The sequence below is a fragment of the Salmo trutta genome, chromosome 4, assembly GCF_901001165.1.
Source record: "Salmo trutta chromosome 4, fSalTru1.1, whole genome shotgun sequence".
Taxonomy (NCBI): domain Eukaryota; kingdom Metazoa; phylum Chordata; class Actinopteri; order Salmoniformes; family Salmonidae; genus Salmo; species Salmo trutta.
In genome coordinates, this window is record NC_042960.1 from 49,604,311 (window position 1) to 49,626,320 (window position 22,010).

At 40.5% G+C, this 22,010-nt stretch overlaps 1 protein-coding gene across 11 annotated transcripts in view; it reads left to right on the top strand.

Annotated features, from left to right (window-relative positions):
* The window catches only part of LOC115192516 (leucine-rich repeat-containing protein 7-like), a 204,044-nt gene extending 187,043 nt beyond the window's left edge, over positions 1-17,001 (top strand). For 7 of the 11 annotated variants that reach the window (XM_029751117.1, XM_029751114.1, XM_029751120.1 and 4 more), the window contains 5 exons: positions 196-315; positions 10,362-10,634; positions 10,993-11,085; positions 12,306-12,380; positions 15,025-17,001. In XM_029751117.1, the coding sequence (XP_029606977.1) occupies positions 196-315; positions 10,362-10,634; positions 10,993-11,085; positions 12,306-12,380; positions 15,025-15,132 (669 nt within the window). In that variant the 3' untranslated portion in view covers positions 15,133-17,001. Of the gene's footprint in view, positions 1-195; positions 316-10,361; positions 10,635-10,992; positions 11,086-12,305; positions 12,381-14,834 lie in introns of all 11 variants that reach the window. The other 4 variants (XM_029751121.1, XM_029751116.1, XM_029751122.1 and 1 more) reach the window with 4 other exon arrangements.
* Positions 17,002-22,010: the final 5,009 nt, after the last annotated feature.

Below are 22,010 nucleotides of genomic sequence, written 5' to 3' on the forward strand. Positions count from 1 at the left end.
GACGCTGGATTACTAGCTGCAATACTCCTCCGATAGTATTATTATTATCAATGACTACAACGTTATAATCAATACAGCAAGTTGATTCACCTTTATCTCTGCAAAAACTGTAGTCATTTTGGCAGCATATACAGGTTAGCCCCATAGCAGTGATGATACTCTAAATTGTGTTCCTTTACCCTGTTCTCTCTCTAGACCCCCTCTCAACAGAGCAATATATTAGACAACGGCCAGGAGGTGGTCTCTCCCACTACTCAGTGGGCCCCCTACTCACTGGGCAGGAGAGACGTGCCCCCAGAAAACATAATGAAAAAGGTTGGTGCTTTACACTGGCAAAAGACTGGGTGGGAGGCCTGAGTGTTCTAATGTCATTGTTAGTTTGCGTCTCAACTATGCTGATAATGTAGTGCTCATTATCACCCAGCTTGCTGAATGAAACATTGGGCTGGTAGCTCATTCATATATTGAACAAAAATATAAACGCAACATGCAACCGTTTCAAAGATTTGACTGAGTTACAGTTTGAGGCTCCCGAGTGGCGCAGCGGTCTAAGACACTGCATCTCAGTTCTAGAGGAGTCACTACAGACACCCTGGTTCGAATCCAGGCTGTATCACAACCGGCCGTGATTGGGAATCCCATAGGGCGGCGCACAATTGGCCCAGCATCGTCTGGGTTTGGCCGGTGTAGGCCATCATTGTTCTTAACTGACTTGTCTAGTTAAATAAAGGTTTTATATATAACCTTTATATATAACCTTTATTTAACATATATATATATGGAAATTAGTCAATTATACACTAATGATCTATGGGTTTCACATGACTGGGCTGGGGTGCAGCCATGGCAGACCCACCCACTGGGGAGCCAGGCCCAACCAATCAGAATGAGTTTTTTCCCACAAAAGGGCTTTATTACAGCCATAAATACTCCTCAGCACCCCCACCCCGCCTCAGACGATCAGACAGGTGAAGAAGCTGGATGGTTACACAGTTGTGAGGCCGTTTGGACGTACTGACAAATTCTATAAAACGACATTGGATGCAGCTTATGGGAGAGAAATGAACATTCAATTCTCTGGCAACAGCTCTCATGTACATTCCTGCAGTCAGCATGCCAATTGCATGCTCCCTCAAAACTTGAGACATCTGTGGCATTGTGTTGTGTGACAAAACTGCACATTTTAAAGTGGCCTTTTATTGTCCCCAGCACAAGGTGCACCTGTGTAATGATCATGCTGTTTCATCTGCTTCTTGATATGCCACACCTGTCAGGTGGATGGATTGTCTTGGCGAAGGAGAAATGCTCACTAACATGGATATAAACAAATCTGTGCACAATATCTTATTAAAATAAGCTTTTTGTGCATATGTAAAATGTCTGGAATTTTTGTTCAGTATATATTTATGACATATCAGTACATTTAATGTCAAATCCCAATCTACCCCTACACATCCGTTGTTTTTTAAACAAGGGTGACATTACAAGTACCTACAGTGCCTTCAGAAAGTATTTACACCCCAACGACTTTTTCCACATTTTGTTGTTACAGCCTGCATTTAAGATTTTGTATCATGATCTACAGACAATACCCCATTATGTCAAAGTGGAATTGGGTTTTTAGAAATGTTTATAAATTAATAAAACAAAAAGCTGAAATGTCTTGAGTCAATAAGTATTCAACCTTTTGTTATGGCAAGCCTAAATAAGTTCAGGAGTAAAAATGTGCTTCACAAGTCACATAATAGACAGCATGGACTCACTCGGTGTGTAATAATAGTGTTTAAATGAGTACCCCATTTCTGTACCCCACACATAGAATTGTCTGTATGGTCCAGTGATTGACTTGGGCATAAGCTCACCGGAGCTGAATACCGCCCCTCAAATGTCCTACTGCTTGATCTCCAATTCCTCTTATAAAATATTAGCTCAAAGGTATTGTGGTGCTCCTTCACCTACATATAAACTGTACCGGCAACCAACATGAGTAACGGCACCGTTTCAGTCCAAGTCAATCACTGGTAAGGTCTCCTCGGTCGAGCAGTGAATTTCAAGCACAGATTCAACCACAAAGACCAGGGAGGTTTTCCAATGGTTCGCAAAGAAGGACACCATTTGTAGAGGGCAAAAATAAAACCAGCCGACATTGAACATCCCTTTGAGCATGGTGAAGTTATAATTACACTTTGGATGGTGAATCAATACACCCAGTCACTACAAAGATACAGTCGCCCTTCCTAACTCAGTTGCCGGAGAGGAAGGAAAGCTCAGGAATGAGGACGGTGGTGATTAAAACAGTTACAATGTTTAATGGTTGTGATAGGAGATAGCTGAGGATGGATCAACAACATTGTAGTTACTCCACAATATTAACATAAATGACAGAGTGAATAGCCTGTACAGAATAAACAATATTCCAAAACATGCATCCTGTTTGCAATAAGGCACTAAAGTAATAATGCAAAAAAAAGGACATTTTAGTCCTGAATACAAAGCGTTATGTTTGGGGAAAATCCAACACAACACATCACTGAGTACCACTCTTCATATTTTCAAGCATGGTAGTTGCTGCATTGTGTTTTAGGTATGCTTGTCATCGGCAAGGACTAGGGAGTTTTTTAGGATAAAAATAAATGGAATAGAGCTAAGCACAGGCGAAATCCGAGAGGAAAACTTGGTTCAGTGTGTTTTCCAACAGACACTGGGAGACAAATTCACTTTTCAGGAGGACAATAACCTAAAACACAAGGCCAAATATACACTGGAGTTGTTTACCAAGACATCATTGAATGTTCCTGAGTTGCCTAGTTACAGTTTTGAATTACATCGGCTTGAAAATCTATGGCAACACTTGAAAATGGCTGTCTAGCAATGATCAACAACAAACTTGACAGAGCAGGAAAGAATAAAGCATTTATTAATGGGCAAACATTGTACAATCCAGGTGTGCAAAGCTCTTAGAGACTTACCGAAGGTGATTCTAGCATGTTTTTTAAAAATGTATTTCACCTTTATTTAACCAGGTAGGCCAGTTGACAACAAGTTCTCATTTAAAACTGCGACCTGGCCAAGATAAAGCAAAGCAGTGCGACAAAAACAACAACACAGAGTTACACATAAACAAACGTACAGTCAATAACACAATTGAAAAATCTATGTACAGTGTGTGCAAATGTAGAAGATTAGGGAGGTAAGGCATTAAATAGGCCATAGAGGCAAAATAACTACACATTAGCATTAACACTGGAGTGATAGATGTGTAGATGATGATGTGCAAGTAGAGATACTGGGGTGCAAAAGAGCAAAAAGATAAATAACAATATGGGGATGAGGTAGTTTGGTGTGCTATTTACAGATTGGCTGTGTACAGGTACAGTGATTGGTAAACTGCTCTGACAGCTGATGCTTAAAGTTAGAGAGGGAGATATAAGTCTCCAGCTTCAGTGATTTTTGCAATTCGTTCCAGTCATTGGCAGCAGAGAACTGGAAGGAAAGGCACCCAAAGTAAGTGTTGGCTTTGGTGATGGCCAGTGAAATATACCTGCTGGAGCACGTGCTACGGGTGGGTGTTGCTATGGTGACCAGTGATCTGAGATAAGGCAGGGCTTTACCTAGCAAAGACTTATAGATGACCTGAAACCAGTGGGTTTGGCGATGAATATGAAGCGAGGGCCAGTCAACGAGAGCATACAGGTCACAGTGGTGGGTAGTATATGGGGCTTTGGTGCTAAAACGGATGGCACTGTGATAGACTACATCCAGTTTGCTGAGTAGAGTGTTGGAGGCTATTTTAATGACATTGCCGAAGTCAAGGATCGGTAGGATAGTCAGTTTTACGACGGTATGTTTGTCAGCATGAGTGAAGGAGGCTTTGTTGCGAAATAGGAAGCTGATTCTAGATGTAATTTTGGATTGGAGATACTTAATGTGAGTCTGGAAGGAGAGTTTACAGTCTAACCAGACACCTAGGCATTTGTAGTTGTCCACATATTCTAAGTCAGAACTGTCCAGAGTAGTGATGCTAGTCGGGCGGGCAGGTGCGGGCAGCGATCGGCTGAAGAGCATGCATTTAGTTTTACTTGCATTTAAAAGCAATTGGAGGCCACGGAAGGAGAGTTGTATGGCATTGAAGCTTGTCTGGAGGTTTGTTAACACAGTGTCCAAAGAAGGGCCAGATGTATACAGAATGGTGTCATCTGCGTAGAGGTGGATCAGAGAATCACCAGCAGCAAGAGCGACATCATATGTACAGCCCTAGAATTGTTTAGGACCTTGAGCGTGGCAGAGGTGCACCCATGACCAGCTCGGAAACCAGATTTCATAGTGGAGAAGGTACGGTGGGATTCGAAATGGTCGGTGATCTGTTAACTTGGCTTTCGAAGATTTTAGAATGGCAGGGCAGGATGGATATAGGTCTATAACGGTTTGGGTCTAGAGTGTCTCCCCCTTTGAAGAGGGGGATGACCGCGGCAGCTTTACAATCTGTTTTGATCTCAGACGATACGAAACAGAGTTTGAACAGGCTAGTAATAGGGGTAGCCATAGTTTTAGCAATTTTGGCAGATCATTTTAGAAAGAGAGGGTCCAGATTGTCTAGCCCAGCTGAGGCAAGTTGGGCAAGTTGCTGCAGGGGTGCAGAGCTGTTGGCTGGGGTTGGGGTAGCCAGGTGGAAAGCATGGCCAGCCGTAGAAAAATGCTTATTGAAATTTTGATTATCGTAGATTTATTGATGGTGGCATAGTTTTAGTGTTTTGGGACTTTAGTGTCCCAAAACCTTTTGGAATTAGTGCTACAGGAGGAACATTTCTGTTTGAAAAAGCTAGCCTTAGCTTTCCTAACTGACTGTGTATATAGGTTCCTGGCTTTCCTGAAAAGTTTCATATTGCGGGGGCTATTCGATGCTAATGCAGAACGCCTCAGGATGTTTTTGTGCTGATCAAGGGCAGTCAAGTCTGGGGTGAAGCAAGGGCTATATCTTTCTCTTAGTTCTAAATTTTTTGAATGGGGCATGCTTATTTAAGATTGTGAGGAAAGCACTTTTAAAGAGCAACCAGGCATCCTCTACTGATGGGATGAGGTCAATATCCTTCCAGGATACTGGGGCCAGGTCGATTAGAAAGGCCTGCTCGTGTTTTAGGGAGCGTTTGACAGTGATGAGGGGTGGTCGTTTGACTGTGGACCCATTACGGATGGGTGATCGCTGAGATCCTGGTTGAAGACAGCAGAGGTGTATTTCGAGAGCAAGTTGGTCAGGATGATATCTAATAGGGTGCCCATGGTTACGGATTTAGGGTTGTACCTGGTAGGTTCCTTGATCATTTGAATGAGACTGAGGGCATCTAGCTTAGATTGTAGGAAGGCCGGGGTGTTAAGCATATCCCAGTTTAGGTCACTTAGCAGTACAAACTCTGAAGATAGATGGAGGGCAATCAATTCACATATGCTGTCCAGGGCACAGCTGGGGGCAGAGGGGGGCTATAACAAGCAGCAACGGTGAGAGACTTGTTTCTGGAAAGGTGGATTTTTAAAAGTAGAAGCTCGAATTGTTTGGGCACAGACCTGGATAGTATGACAGAACTCTGCAGGCTATCTCTGCAGTAGATTGCAACTCCGCCCCCTTTGGCAGTTCTGTCTTGTTGGAAAATGTTGTAGTTGGGGATGCAAATTTCAGGATTTTTGGTGGCCTTCCTAAACCAGGATTCAGACATGGCTAGGACATCAGGGTTGGTGGAGTGTGCTAAAGCAGTGAGTAAAACAAACTTAGGGAGGAGGCTTCTAATGTTAACATGCATGAAACCAAGGCTTTTACGGTTACAGAAGTCAACAAATGAGAGCGCCTGGGGAATGGGAGTGATGCTGGGGGCTGCAGGGCCTGGATTAACCTCTACATCACCAGAGGAACATCACTGTGGAGTAGGATAAGGGTCCGGCTAAAGGCTATAAGAACTGGTCACCTAGTGCGTTCGGAACAGACAGTAAAAGGAGCAGATTTCTGGGCATTGAAGAATAGATTCAAGGCATAATGTATACAGACAAGGGTATGGTAGGATGTGAATACAGTGGAGGTAAACCTAGGCATTGAGTGACGATGAGAGAGGTTTTCTCTAGAGACACCAGTTAAGCCTGGTGAGGTCACCGCATGTGTGGGGGGTGGGACAAAAGGGCTATCTAAGGCATATTGGGCAGGGCTGGAGGCTCTGCAGTGAAATAAGACAATATTTATTGACTCAGGGGGTTGAATACTTATGGAATCAAGATTGTTTAATTTCCAATAATTGACAACAATTTTGTGTAGAACCTTGACAAAAAATGTAAATTAAATCCTTTTTAATCCCACTTTGTTACACAACAAAATGTGGAAAAAGTCAGTGTGTGAATACATTCTGAAGGCACTTGTAAAACCATATGCGTCGTGATTCCCGGTCTTGTCCCTTTTGTACTTCTTAAGGTTCCTCCACCTTTTTTTATTTATTTTTAAATGGGCTCATTTATTTACTTTTATACAATGGGTGGGTCTAATCCTGAATGCTGATTGGTTAAAACCGCATTCCAACCATTGTCCATTCCACAAGTCACCACCGGCTAAATCTATGATGTTAAAATGCCTATTTCCTCTGTTCCATCGGACTGCATAATCCACTGTCTCATCAGCCCAGCCAGGCAATGTATAAACTTGATCTCCACTATAAAAAAACATCTAGACATTATCTCACATTTCTTTTACACTAACATTTAGCCAGTCGAAATCATATGAATCAGCTGGCATCATTTTTATTGATATATATATATATATATATGTATATATATGTATAAATAAAATACAAAGACATTTCTTTTTTTAAAGGTATAAAGAAACAAAGTGCAGCTAATTTGCAGTTTTTCCAGCTTCAGTTTGAAGTGATTGTGTTAGCTGTGTTGTTGGCTAGCTCCTCTGAAACAACAGTGTCCTGATGAGTGAGCACTTTTTGTATGCCAGGCGAAATCAAGAGTCATTAGCTCATTGTTATGTATATATCCAAATAAATGTCACTAGAAAACTGCTTAAACAAATGCAATTGCAGCTACTTTGCTGTTATTCTGGCTGCACTTTTTGACGTGACTGTAAGTTAGTCATAGTTGGCAAGCAAGGGATAAGAAAGTTGCCAGGTAGCATTCCAGTGGAACATTGCGTCCATAGATACAGAACAAAAAGACTGAAAGACTGGGTCACGCCTCTAGCAACCGAACCTATAGAACGAACGACCAGCCGGCTTAGGTAGCAACCCTAGGTTTGTGTCGGGACTATATCTTGTGGAATGATGAAATAGTATGAATAAATTCATCAAAAGAAAGTTTTTAATGAAAATATGTCAATGATTATTTGAATATGTTGGTCATGCAAATTCTCTAAAAAGACTTTGGAGGCGGCTTATGGTAGAGAAATTGACATTCAAATCTCTAGCAACAGCTCTGGTGAATATTCCTGCAGTCAGCATGCCAATTGCACGCTCCCTGAACTTGAACATACAGTATGTAGAAAGAACAAGGCCGGTGTTTGGAGGATATATTAACACCGGCTTCTCGGTCATTATCACTTAAGTGATTGCTACAGTATGTCAATGTTTTTAAATGTCAGGAGTCATTTCTAAGCTCCATGATTCATTCCAGCAGTGCTCCATTCCTGTTTGGTCTCCATGGCAACCTCTGTTTGTCAGTGTCTTAGTCACATCACTGTGGTCACATTCTAACCATCAGTGCAATAATAATGAAAAAGTTAGACCAGGGACTTCAATCTGCTTGAACATCTATGGCCTTCATGTAGATATCTACCTCAAATACCTCGTACCTCTTCACATTGATCTGGTGCTGTGTAGCTCCATTCTTGTGTATTTTATTTTATTCCTCTTGTGGAATTTCTAAGCGCCATAATTCATTCCAGCAGTGCTCCATTCTTGCTTGGTCTCCATGGCAACCTCTGTTTGTCAGTGTCTTAGTCATTTCATTGTGGTCACATTCTAACCATCAGTGCAAGAATAATGATAAGGGTAGACCGGGGACTTCCTATGAATTATTAATGCACAGAGAAAACTGTGCTTTGTGTGTCCTGTTTTATTACGTACACTGAACAAAAATATAAATGCAACATGTAAAGTGTTTGTCACATGTTTCATCAGCTGAAATAAAAGATCCCAGAAGTGTTGCATATACACAAAAAGCTTATTTCTCTCAAATGTTGTGCACAAATTTTTTACATCCCTGTTGGTGAGCATTTCTCCTTTAACAAGATAATCCATCCACCTGACAGGTGTGGCATATCAAGAAGCTGATTAAACAGCATGACCATTACACAGGTGCCCCTTGTGCTGGGGACAATAAAAGGCCCTCTAAAACAACACACTGCCACAGATGTTCAAGTTTTGAGTTAGTGTGCAATTGACATGCTGACTGCAGGAATGTTCACTAGATCTGTTGCCAGAGAATTCAATGTTCATTTCCCTACCATAAGCCGCCTCCAACTTCCTTTAGAGAATTTGGCTGTACGTCCAACCGGCCTCACAACAGCAGACCATGTGTATGACGTTGTGTGGGCGAGTGGTTTGCTAATGTCAACGTTGTGAACAGAGTGATCCATGGTGGCGGTGGGGTTATGGTATGGGCAGGCGTAAGCTATGGACAACGAACACAATTGCATTTTATTGACGGCAATTGACTGATTTCCTCATATGAACTGTAACTCAGTAAAATCTTTGAAATTGTTGCATGTTGCGTTTATATTTTTTGTTCAGTATACATCATGTAGTCGACACTGAAGTGGCCTAGTTACAGTTTTTAAATCGGTTTGAAATCATGTACATATCTACCTCAAATACCTTGTAACTCTGCATATTGATCTGGTATTCCCTGTATATAGCTCCACATCGATCTGGTACAGGTACTCCCTGTATATAGCTCCACATTGATCTGGTACTGGTACTCCCTGTATATAGCTCCACATTGATCTGGTACTGGTACTCCCTGTATATAGCTCCACATTGATCTGGTACTGGTACTCCCTGTGTATAGCTCCACATTGATCTGGTACTCCCTGTATATAGCTCCACATTGATCTGGTACAGGTACTCCCTGTATATAGCTCCACATTGATCTGGTACTGGTACTCCCTGTATATAGCTCCACATTGATCTGGTACTCCCTGTATATAGCTCCACGTTGATCTGGTACTGGTATTCCCTGTATATAGCTCCACATTGATCTGGTACTGGTACTCCCTGTATATAGCTCCACATTGATCTGGTACTGGTACTCCCTGTATATAGCTCCACATTGATCTGGTACTGGTACTCCCTGTATATAGCTCCACATTGATCTGGTACTGTTACTCCCTGTATATAGCTCCACATTGATCTGGTACTGTTATCCCTGTATATAGCTCCACATTGATCTGGTACTGGTACTCCCTGTATGTAGCTCCACATTGACCTGGTACTGGTACTCCCTGTATATAGCTCCACATTGATCTGGTACTGGTACTCCCTGTATATAGCTCCACATTGATCTGGTACTGTTACTCCCTGTATATAGCTCCACATTGATCTGGTACTGGTACTCCCTGTTTATAGCTCCACATTGATCTGGTACTGTTACTCCCTGTATATAGCTCCACATTGATATGGTACTGGTACTCCCTGTACATAGCTCCACATTGATCTGGTACTGTTACTCCCTGTATATAGCTCCACATTGATCTGGTACTGGTACTCCCTGTATATAGCTCCACATTGATCTGGTACTGGTACTCCCTGTATATAGCTCCACATTGATCTGGTACTGGTACTCCCTGTATATAGGTCCACATTGATCTGGTACTGGTACTCCCTGTATATAGCTCCACATTGATCTGGTACTGGTACTCCCTGTATATAGCTCCACATTGATCTGGTACTGGTACTCCCTGTATATAGCTCCACATTGATCTGGTACTGGTACTCCCTGTATATAGCTCCACATTGATCTGGTACTGGTACTCCCGTATATAGCTCCACATTGATCTGGTACTGGTACTCCCTGTATATAGCTCCACATTGATCTGGTACTGGTACTCCCTGTATATAGCTCCATTCTTGTGTATTTTATTCCTCTAGTGTTACTATTTTATTTGTATTATTACTTTTAAACTGCATTATTGGGAAGGGCCCATAAGCAAGCATTTCATGGTAAAGTCTACACCAGTTGTATTCAGGGCATGTGACAAATAAAATTTGATTTGACGATAGGATTTGACGGAAAGTTTCTATATGGTAATTCAGGTTTGAAGAAGCATGCTGCACTTCATCTGTATGTTATTTGCTTTTTTGTAAGACGTGACGTTTGCATCTTTGCAGCTTCCTGACTCTTTGCCTAACGGGTTGAATTACCCACAGGCAGGCGGCCACCACCCCCACCCCCACCAATCACAGACCATGATCGTGACGTCCACGTCGGCCACACCCCCACACCGCTCAGTGCGGGACCAGCAGTATGAGGGTGCCATAAACAAGATCTCCATCCAGCAGTACCAGTCTCCCCTGCCCATGGCCACCACCACCCGGCCCCAGAGCGCACGCTGCCTCATCCAGACCAAAGGCCAGAAGAGCATGGACGACTTCCAGGAGCAGGTTGGCCATTACTCTTTCTCTCTCTGTCTCTTTGATTGTCTTGGTGTTTCTCTCTCTCTCTCTCTCTCTCTCTCTCTCTCTCTTTGTCTCTTTGATTGTCTCGGTGTTTCTCTCTCTTTCTTTCTCTGTGTTTGTCTGTCTGTGTTTCTCTCGCGCACCCCCTCCATTTCAATCATCTTTTCACTCTCTTTCTCCCGCTCTCTCCCTTTCTCTCAATCTGTCACCAACAGATCTCTGAGAGGCCTATATTATGGCTAGCGGTATATAGAGAGGAGAGATGTTGCACCATGTAATTGCACAGTTATACAATACCTAATGTCTATTTTTGGCATGATGTTGTTTTTGTGTCGTTTGGCAGTTCTGTGTGCGGATAGAGAAGAATCCAGGTTTAGGGTTCAGCATCTCAGGGGGAATCAGTGGCCAAGGGAACCCATTCAAGCCTTCTGACATGGTAAGATTAAAGCAACTAAATGTTCTCTGTGTGCATCTGATACTGTGCAGTCTGTGCCATAGGAACATGTTCCATTTTTCTCTTATTCCTTAATATAACCACTGCACATCACTGTATGTTTCACTTCAGAGTTTCCATGGTAACAGGTGCTGCTGCATTGCTGTATGGGGTGCTGCAGTTGACTTGGTTAACTCTGAACCGTTTTATTATACGCCAATAATCAAGAAAAGCCAACACAACAATGATTTGTAATGTAGTCAGTCATAAGGTTGGCGAATGTGAAATAGTTCAATAATGTCTTGTTGCCATGTAACAGCAAAGAAAAGAGCCAGTGAGAATTTATTTTATAGATTTCCATTTAGAATTGTTCTAAATCAGTTATGTTGTTGCCACTGGCAATATTTTCTCTTATTATTTGTTTTAAAATATCAAAGCCTAGTTTCTTCTCATTGACATTAGATTTGTATGGGGAAGGTCTTGTAAGCCATAGGAATAGAATTCAGATTCAAAGTTGTAATAATTGTTATAGCCGTTGAATGTGTTGTATATTTTGTATGCATATCATCTACCATCTTAACACCCCACTGAAAGGTGGTGCATGCTGATTGCTGAGGATATCTTCTGAGGGCCTGCTTTCCTGTGATGCCTCAAGGAGTACCTGCTGTAATAATACCTGAGTCATTAGATGATAGTAACGTAATTCTGGTTCAAGTGAGGTTTAACTGTTTAACTGTGTTGATTGAGGCTCTTCATATAGTATTATATAGTTTAAACGCATGCAAAGATTGGTATACTTATAATCTCTGCCTTGACTAGCCATTTTTTGGAAACATGCAATGGCAAAAACATCCCCCAGTGTCCATATTTTTGGAAATATATATATTTTTAAAGTAACTCTTTTTGTACTGTTAAAATGTTTTCATTAAAGGTAGACGTAAATGCCATGTAAGTACACCTAGTTCTTGAATTTAACCAACAGCACACATAGACTTCCATTTTTTTTTATCTTGTGAAAAATCCTTACGATAGTTGTCTGCTTTTTACAGACTAGTTAAACATATCAAGTTAATGTTGGCAACAACATGTCAATCAAAATCACGCACAGATCTTGAGTTAGAGGAAAATACAAACAAAAGCAACAAACAACCAGTTTGAAAGGCACAGATTCTAAACCATCTTCACCATGTGGTTCCTAATCTCATATCACTTTTGACTTATAGGGTATCTTTGTTACTAGGGTACAGCCTGATGGACCGGCCTCCAACCTGCTACAGCCTGGGGACAAAATACTGAAGGTAACCGTGTTCTTCATCACCGCATCGATCATCGTTGTTCTCTGAGTCTGTGAGAGCGCATCCTCCCTCCTCCACATTGCCTGTAGATGCTTTGCATGTGGCATTTTGTGCTGGACGTACGTGTGTCTACCAAGTGCGCATGGTCCTCTGTTTTGACCTCTGTCAAACCTCCAACATGCTTTACTTGTCCCTAAGTCAGACAAAAGGAATAGTGGTTATTGTTTCCTAATAAAGGCCCATGGAAACAGATTTAATCTAAGTGGATCACATACAAGTAACTTTACTGATATGATAAGATTCCTAATGTGATGTTTTAGATGCCTGAAAACTAAGTAGTAACCAGCAATGTAATGTGCTGGATGAATTGGTTTGTATCTGAAATACTAGTGAAGGTCAAAGTACAACCTGGCCCGTATCTACAAAGCGTCTAAGAGTAGAAAATTGGTTGTGCTGAGAATAGAGACATTTTACTCCTACTCTTATGAGTAAAAATAAAAGCTATGCATGAAGCGTCTTTTTCAGTCCCACTTAGTCGCCAGATATTTAGGAGACCTCATGAGCTGTCCTAACAAGTGAAGGCTAACCAGCAGATGTCTTGATAATGGAAAAGTGCAGCACGGCAGCGAGTCAGTAGTTACTAGCTCTGACTTTGCTAATGACTACTTTATTGAGGAAAAATGTACTTACTATGACTGTGATATGTGGTTTTCCCACCGAGCTATCTTCAGATGACAGCTATCTTCAGTATGTCGCTCTGGATAAGAGCTTCTGCTAAATGACTAAAATGCTAAATTTTCCTGCGCCACATGTAATTGCTTTGGAGTGGTTAAAAGAAGAAATATCAAAACATATCTGATCAATCCATTAGTAATCTAGACCTAGACTACATGCATCACTTCCCCCTTGTGCTTTTCACAATGATTTCACATGATATTCAAACACTTACAGTATAACCACTAGACTAATAAATAACCACATTTTTTCCTTTCGATTATTTAATTAACCTACATAATGTTATTTCAAGTTATCCCTTTGGAGCACAATATCACATTGGTAAAAAGATTCCTAAATTGACCATGCCTATCGTTTGGGCAATTGAAGGCAACTAGGGCCTATGTTAGCTTTGATTGTGTTTGATGAAAATGATAGAACCTGACTTGATGCCTACTGTGCCAAAGCGATATAGAGTTGTTTAACGGGAGTGACGAGTGTGTTGATATAACGGTAGTATTATAGAAATTACACTTTTAACAATTATCATAATTGGTTAAAAAAAGGTTATGCAGGCCAACATATTAGGCAATAATTAAGAGTAGGCAAAGTGATCGTGTCAGGTGAAAATGATTTCAAACGTTTACCATTTCATGTAGCCTACAGTCACATTCAACATTATCAGAAGTGTGATATAGTTCACAACTGGCGATGCTTCATCACGATTGGTTATTCCCAATCATTTGCAACAATATCAATGAGCGTCATCACTATATTTCCTTTGCGGCACCTCAAACTCTCATGATTACCAGCTGAGTGAAACTTTTGTAAATTGATTAAATTACTCCGCTCAGAGTTTGTCTGAGCAGCGTCTTAACATCATTCTAAAACCTACTCTGAGCTGGGTTTTTTGTTGTCTTAAACCAATTTTTAATAGGATTCCTAGTATATTTTCTGAGATGCTTTGTGGATACGGCACCTGATCTCAACTTTTTGATAACCTTGAAAGCCCTGCAGCCATTTTTTCTCAACTATTTTCTATATCTTTCAACTTTGCACTGTGCAGCAAAGATTGTATTGGGTCTTCTCTTCTACTTCAGTATCATCAGATCCCTGAGTCAGATCCCTGAGTCAGATCCCTGAGTCAGATCCCTGAGTCAGATCCCTGAGTCAGATCCCTGAGTCAGATCCCTGAGTCAGATCCCTGAGTCAGATCCCTGAGTCAGATCCCTGAGTAAACCTTTTAGGAAGAGCAAAAGAGCTCTTCCACCCCATGCGATAAGACACGAAATTACACACTGATGTGGTGTTGTATTTAGCTTAGGTAGAGGGCTGTTATTTTAAAGGGAACTCACCATCACACATACAGTACATAGGATTGACGCTGTCAAAGTAAGTGTTTACCATAGTGCAGAGAGGGAACTGTACCCCTTGTAGATTGTCAGATTCCTGGTCCATGTGAAGCTACTGTCGAGGCTAGTCAAACGCCGGACAGTGAAGCCTACATGAACAAGCCAGGCTCTCTGTGCCAATACAATTTAATGGGATTGGAATAGTCCCTACAGTTATTGGCATGTCTCTTGTATCTGTGTGGCTTTAAATGTGTGCTAGTAGAAGCCCTCGCCCCTCGCCCACCCGTAGCCTGCAGAAGCAGGAACCTCTCTTCTCTCTCCACAGATGCAAGTGTTAGCTGAAGGACATACCTCTAAAGATCCACTTCTCTCCTCCTTCTCTCCTTTACAGCATGACCTCCTCCTCTTCCTGTGTGCATCTCTCTGCTTTGTCTCTCCTCTTTTCCTTGACAGTGTTGTTTGTTTATCTCCTCTGAGCTAGGGCTGTTCCCAGTCCTCTCCGTGCCGCCCTGCCCCGCCCCGCCCTGCCACGTCTCACTCACGTCACTCTGTTCACCCTCTGCTTAATTTTTGCATTGCAGGCCAATGGACATAGTTTTTTACACATGGAACATGAAACTGCTGTGTCTCTTCTGAAGAATTTCCAGAAAACTGTGGACTTAGTAATCTTGAGGGCGAGCACAATTTAAATATTTTTTATAACACCATTGCTTCTCTCCCAAACGGGTTGTGGAAATGTATACAACCGGTTTTTATCTAGGAACAGTGACATTTGCCGATTGCTGGACCAATGGCAAATACTAGTGCCAAATGTACTATAGGATACATATCTTATAACCTATCTATGAATTTTATGTAAACAGGAATTGTATCTCTTGAGTTGATGTGAAGGAAAGTCATTTTTGTCATTCAGCCTGAGGCAATTTTCTTAGTTTTTATTTAGCTTTATATAGCCTTTTATTTTGTACCTTTTTCATTGTAGCTTCTCATTTTACTCAGAGCATGAAAACACACTAGCTCTTTAGGAATCTAATCACCATAAACACTGCCTCAACTTTGTATATGCCGTGGGTAAATATTTTCATTTACAATAAAGACATGAACAGTAGCGAGAGGAATGGTACAGAAAATACATGTTTACAATGTTCTTAAATTGTTTAAATGAAATGTTTAAAAAAAAAATCTACCTTAATACAGGGCCAATTTATCAATAGTTGTTTTTTTAATTATTAGAGGTTTTCCCACCGGTTTATTTCATTAATGTATTAACACTATATTGATTGTTATACCCAACCAGTCACTACATTCTATTAGGTCGATTTTTGGTAGTTGGTCAATAATGTATATGTTTGCACAAATTAGCTACATTTTAAAAGTAGAAGCAATATTCAATCCCACATCTGAGAGTATTTTAGATTACAAGACTACCCTAGAGGGCCATCTGCTGGCTACATTATGTGTGTACACGTATGTACTGCAATTGCGCCAAGGAGTATGTAATGTCACATACCTCCATATTCAACTCCTAAAGAATTTCCATTCAGAAAAGTTGTAACATTGTTTCTCATCTGTTTCTGTTTTAAAAAAAAGTTATTTCGCACTGATTTGAAGTAATTTTGCTGAGCTTTTCAGCACCACTCTGTAGAACACAAATTACTTTCGATGTCTTCATTTTAAGCTCAGTTTATTATGAGAATGCACTATTGGAAAAGTATTCATGAGAGAATTATGTATAATTTTTTTTAAACAATGCTGCTGACCAGAATAGGCATTTCACTTTGTTCCATTTCTGGATGGATGTTCATTTTAAGTTCTGATGGTACAGCATGCTTTCATGGTTATACTGGTTTTTGGATATGTTTTTTGGATACATTCTCTGTGTTTTCAAATTTTGGGATCTCTCTCATAAAGAAGTTTCTCTCATTGTAAACCGGTGAGGTTTACAAAGAGACATTATTATATTGTGACATTTGGTGCCATTTTATTACAATCAAAAACATATACCTTATGAGCCCTAACAATGTTTCATTACTATTTTTGTCAAATGTAGCATCAATTGTGACATTCTTGAGCAAAACCAAGCACCGATAACCCTATGGAGGGACCCTGGTTGAATTTGTGCCAAGCTAAGCTGGTACGTTGTACTTTAATATCCAGTAAATTACGAGTTAAAATATTCAAGATATTGTGAGAAAGTTTGATAATATAATTATTTTTACTAAATGTTTTCAGGTTATTATTCAGAATATATTGATATACCTTAGCTTTGCTCAAATTGCGAGATTTTATAAGGACAATGAAAAAGTATGGGTGAAGTACTTATGACTTGGAGAATAAAAGCTGTACTATCAAATGTATAAAACCATATTTCTACAGTAATTGTGAATTTGTGTTATACAAATATATTATATATATGAATATAAAAATAGTCCTTTTTGTATATGTTTAAAATACAATTAAATATAAAGTGAATATATGGTACTATTCTGTCTAATTGCGGTGTTGATGTAAATAATGGTGACTGAAAACAAATTGAGATAATGTATTCATATAGATTGTGAATGTACTCCAAGCTTTTGCAGTATGAAGAGTAACTGGACTTGAATGCTGCTTCATTTTTTGTGCAAAAAGTAATTTTAACTATTGAAAGAGAATAATTCTGTTTAGTTGGACAAATTTAGTGACAGTTTATTATACTATTTATTTGCACATGCAAGTTCAATCCTTCCATGCTTTTTATGTATTAACACAAAGATTGGTGAAGTGTGTGTGTGTGTGTGTGTGTGTGTGTGTGTAATATATATATATATATACACAGCACCAGTCAAAAGTTTGGACACACCTACTCATTCGTGGGTTTTTCTTTATTTTTACAATTTCCTAAATTGTAGCGAAGACATCAAAACTATGAAATAACACATATGGAATCATGTAGTAACCAAAAAAGTGTTAAACAACTAAAAATATGTTTTATATTTGAGATTCTTCATAGTAGCCACCCTTTGCCTTGATGACAGCTTTGCACACCCTTGTCTTCACCTGGAATGCTTTTCCAAGAGTCTTGAAGGAGTTCCCACATATGCTGAGCACTTGTTGGCTGCTTTTCCATCACTCTCCTTATTGGTCAAATAATCCTTACACAGCCTGGAGGTGTGTTGGGTCATTGTCCTGTTGAAAAAAAAATGATAGTCCCACTATGCGCAAACCAGATGGGATGGCGTATCGCTGCAGAATGCTGTGGTTGCTGTGCTGGTTAAGTGTGCCTTGAATTCAAAATCACACCATCACACCTCCTCCATGCTTCACGGTGGGAACCACACATGTGGAGATAATCCGCTCACCTTCTCTGCGTCTCACAAATACACTGCAGTTGGAACCAAAAATCTCAAATTTGGACTCATCAGACCAAAGGGCAGTTTTCCAGGTTTCTTTGCAGCAATTCGACCATGAAGGCCTGATTCACAAAGTCTTCTCTGAACAGTTGATGTTGAGATGTATCTGTTACTTGAACTATGTGAGGTGCAATCTGAGGTGCAGTTAATTGCAGATTTCTGAGGCTGGTAACTCTAATGAACTTATCTTCTGCAGCAGAGGTAACTCTGGGTCTTCCTTTCATGTGACGGTCCTAATGCGAGCCAGTTTCATCATACCACTTAATGGTTTTTGCGACTGCACTTGAAGAAACTTTCCACCCCCAAAATCCAGATTGACTGACCATCATGTCTGTTGGGCCTAGGGGGCAGTATTTGCACGGCCGGATAAAAAACTTACCCGATTTAAACTGGTTACTACTCTTGCCCAGAAACGAGAATATGCATATAATTAGTAGATTTGGATAGAAAACACTCTAAAACTGTTTGAATGGTGTCTGTGAGTATAACAGAACTCATATGGCAGGCCAAATCCAAATCTACTAATAATATTCATATCCTACCATCTAGGCCCGAGTAGCAGGCAGTTTAATTTGGGCACGTCATTCATCTGAATTTCCGAATAATGCCCCCGTCACTAAAAAGTGAAATGCTGAGCTGTAGTCGATGAACAGCCTTCTTACATAGGTATTCCTCTTGTCCAGGTGGGTTAGGGCAGTGTGATTGCGATTGCGTCGTCTGTGGACCTATTGGGGCTACGGGGTGAGTGCTACGGGGCGATAGTCATTTAGCTCAGTTACCTTAGCTTTCTTGGGAATTGGAACAATGGTGGCCCTCTTGAAGCATGTGGGAACAGCAGACTGGGATAAGGCTTGATTGAATATGTCCGTAAACACACCAGCCAGCTGGTTTGCGCATGCTCTGAGGACCCGGCTAGGGATGCCATCTGGGCCGTTAGCCTTGCGAGGGTTAACGCGTTTAAATGCTTTACTCACGTTGGCTGCGGTGAAGGAGAGCCTGCAAGTTTTGGTAGCGGGCCGTGTCGTTGGCACTGTATTGTCCTCAAAACGAGCAAAGAAGTTGTTTAGTTTGTCTGGGAGCATGGCATCGTGGTCTGCGACGGGGCTGGTTTTCTTTTTGTAGTCCGTGATTGACTGTAGACCCTGCCACATACCTTCGATTCCCACGGGGGGCTAGTACAAATTATTATTATTTTTTTAAATGCATGAAATGAAATGTATGCATTCACTACTGTAAGTCGCTCTGGATAAGAGTGTCTGCTAAATGACTAAAATGTAAAATGTAAATATAAATATCCCAGTCCACGTGATCGAAGCAATCTTGAAGCGTGGAATCAGATTGGTCGGAACAGAATTGAAAAGACCTGAGCACGGTCATTTCCTTTTTTAGTTTCTGTCTATAGGCTGGGAGCAACAAAATGGAGTCATGGTCAGATTTTCCGAAAGGAGGGCGGGGCAGGGCTTTGTATGCATCGCGGAAGTTAGAGTAACAGTTGTCCAGGATTTTTTCCGCCCGGATAGCGCATTTGATATGCTGATAAAATTTAGGGAGTCTTGTTTTCAGATTAGCCTTGTTAAAATCCCCAGCTACAATGAATGCAGCCTCAGGATATGTGGTTTCCAGTTTACATAGAGTCCAATGAAGTTCATTCAGGGCCATTGATGTGTCTGCTTGGGGGGGGGGGATATATACGGCTGTGATTATAATCGAAGAGAATTCTCTTGGTAGATAATGCGGTCGACATTTGATTGTAAGGAATTCTAGGTCAGGTGAGCAAAAGGACTTGAGTTCCTCTATGTTGTTATGATCACACCACGTCTCGTTAATCATATGGCATACCCCCCCCGCCCTTCTTCTTACCAGAGAGATGTTTGTTTCTGTTGGCGCGATGCGTGAAGAAACCAGGTGGCTGTACCGACTCCGATAGCGTGTCTCGAGTGAGCCACGTTTCCGTGAAACAAAGAATGTTACAATCTCTGATGTCTCTCTGGAAGGCAACCCTTGCTCGGATTTCGTCTACCTTGTTGTCAAGAGACTGGACGTTGGCGAGTAGTAAACTCGGGAGCGGTGCGCGATGTGCCCGTGTACGGAGCATGACCAGAAGACCGCTTCTTCTGCCCCTCCTGCGGCGCCGTTGTTTTGGGTCACCAGCTGGGATCTGATCCATTGTCCTGGGTGGTGGACCAAACAGTGGATCCGCTTCGGGAAAGTCATATTTATTCCTGGTTGTAATGTTGGTAAGTTGACTTTGCTCTTATATCCAATAGTTCCTCCTAGCTGTATGTAATCAAACTTAAGATTTCCTGGGGTAACAATGTAAGAAATAATACATTAAAAAAGAACGCGATGCGGCCATCTCTGTCAGCGCCCCTACCTTGTCACAACACAACAGATTGGCTTAAACGAATTAAGAAGGAAATAATTTCCACAAATTAATTTCCACAAGGCACATATGTTAATTGAAATGCATTCCAGGTGACTACCTCATGAAGCTGGTTGAGAGAATGCCAAGAGTGTGCAAAGCCGTCATCAAGGCAAAGGGTGGCTACATTGAAGAATCTCAAATATAAAATCTATTTTGATTTGTTTAACACTTTTTTGGTTACTACATGATTCCATATGTGTTATTTAATAATGTTGATGTCTTCACTATGACTCTACAATGTAGAAAATAGTAAAGATAAAGAAAACCCCAGGAATAAGTAGGTGTGCCAACTTTTGACTGGTACTATATGTGTGTGTATATGTGTGTGTATATATATATATATATATATATATATATATATATATATATATATATATATATATATATATATATATATATATATATATATATATATATGTATATATATATATATATACATATATATATATATATATATATGTATATATATATGTGTGTGTGTGTGTGTGTGGGGGGGGGGAATGCATTTTGCAGATGCTATCTGTAAATATTTAAGATACATTTTTATAAATAATATTTAAAATTGAACAAAAATTGTTGTGCAGCAAATAATAGAGCCATTTTCGGCTTTGGATGTAAATTTTTTCAGTATTTAAGAAGTGTTTTGAATAATGTATGAAAGTATATTGTACAAATAATAAAAATGTCACTTGTTATTCTCATGGTCCTCTGTGGTCTTTATATTGTACAATGATCATATCAAAAACAGTATTTCTTTCCCCTACTGTACATTATGAAGTTAATTTGAACATATTTCATATAATGCAGTTGTATGTGTATGTTTGTGAGATGTTTATATGATAAGGCCATCCACACTGCATTTCATTACCACTAGGTGGTGTTGTATCACATGTGATACCGTTTAGAAAAAGAATAAAGACAACACTAACAAAGGATCAAAGCACCAACCACACCACTGCCTTGTGCACTTTTAATGTGGTTGGATTTGAATCCATATAGTTGTTCGAAGTGACTGAAGAAGACAAATTCCCCCAAAAAATGTAGGCTAAAAGATACTGTAAACCATCAAATATACACTGAATGTACAAAACATTAGGAACACATTGCTAATATTGAGTTGGAACCCCTTTTGCCCTCAGAACAGCCTCACTTCGTCGATGCATGGACTCTACAAGGTGTTGAAAGCATTCCACAGGGATTCTGGCCCATGCTGACTCCAATGCTTCACACAGTTGTGTCAAGCTGGCTGGATGTCCTTTGAGTGGTGGACCATTCTTGACACACGGGAAACTGTTGCGCTTGAGAAACCCAGCAGGATTGCAGTTGTTGACATACTCAAACTGCCTGGCACCTTCTAACATACCCTGTTTTAAAGGCACCTAAATATTATTTCTTGCCCATTCACCCTCTGAATGGCACACATACACAATCCATGTCTCAATTGTCTCAAGGCTTAAAAATCCTTCTTTAACCCATATCCTCCCCTTCATCTACACTGATTGAAATGGATTTAACAGGTTACTTCAATAAGGGATCATAGCTTTCACCTGGATTCACCTGGTCAGTCTATGTCATGGGAAGAGCAGGTGTTCCTAATTTGTACACTCAGTGTATCTCCACAGTTTCATTAGAAATTCATTCTTGAGAATTATAGAACATTTAAAAAGTCTGTCTGGATCTGAGTATCAAACAGGTCAAGGTAAATCAGTAGAAATGTATCAGATTATCTTACAATAACCATACATTCAAA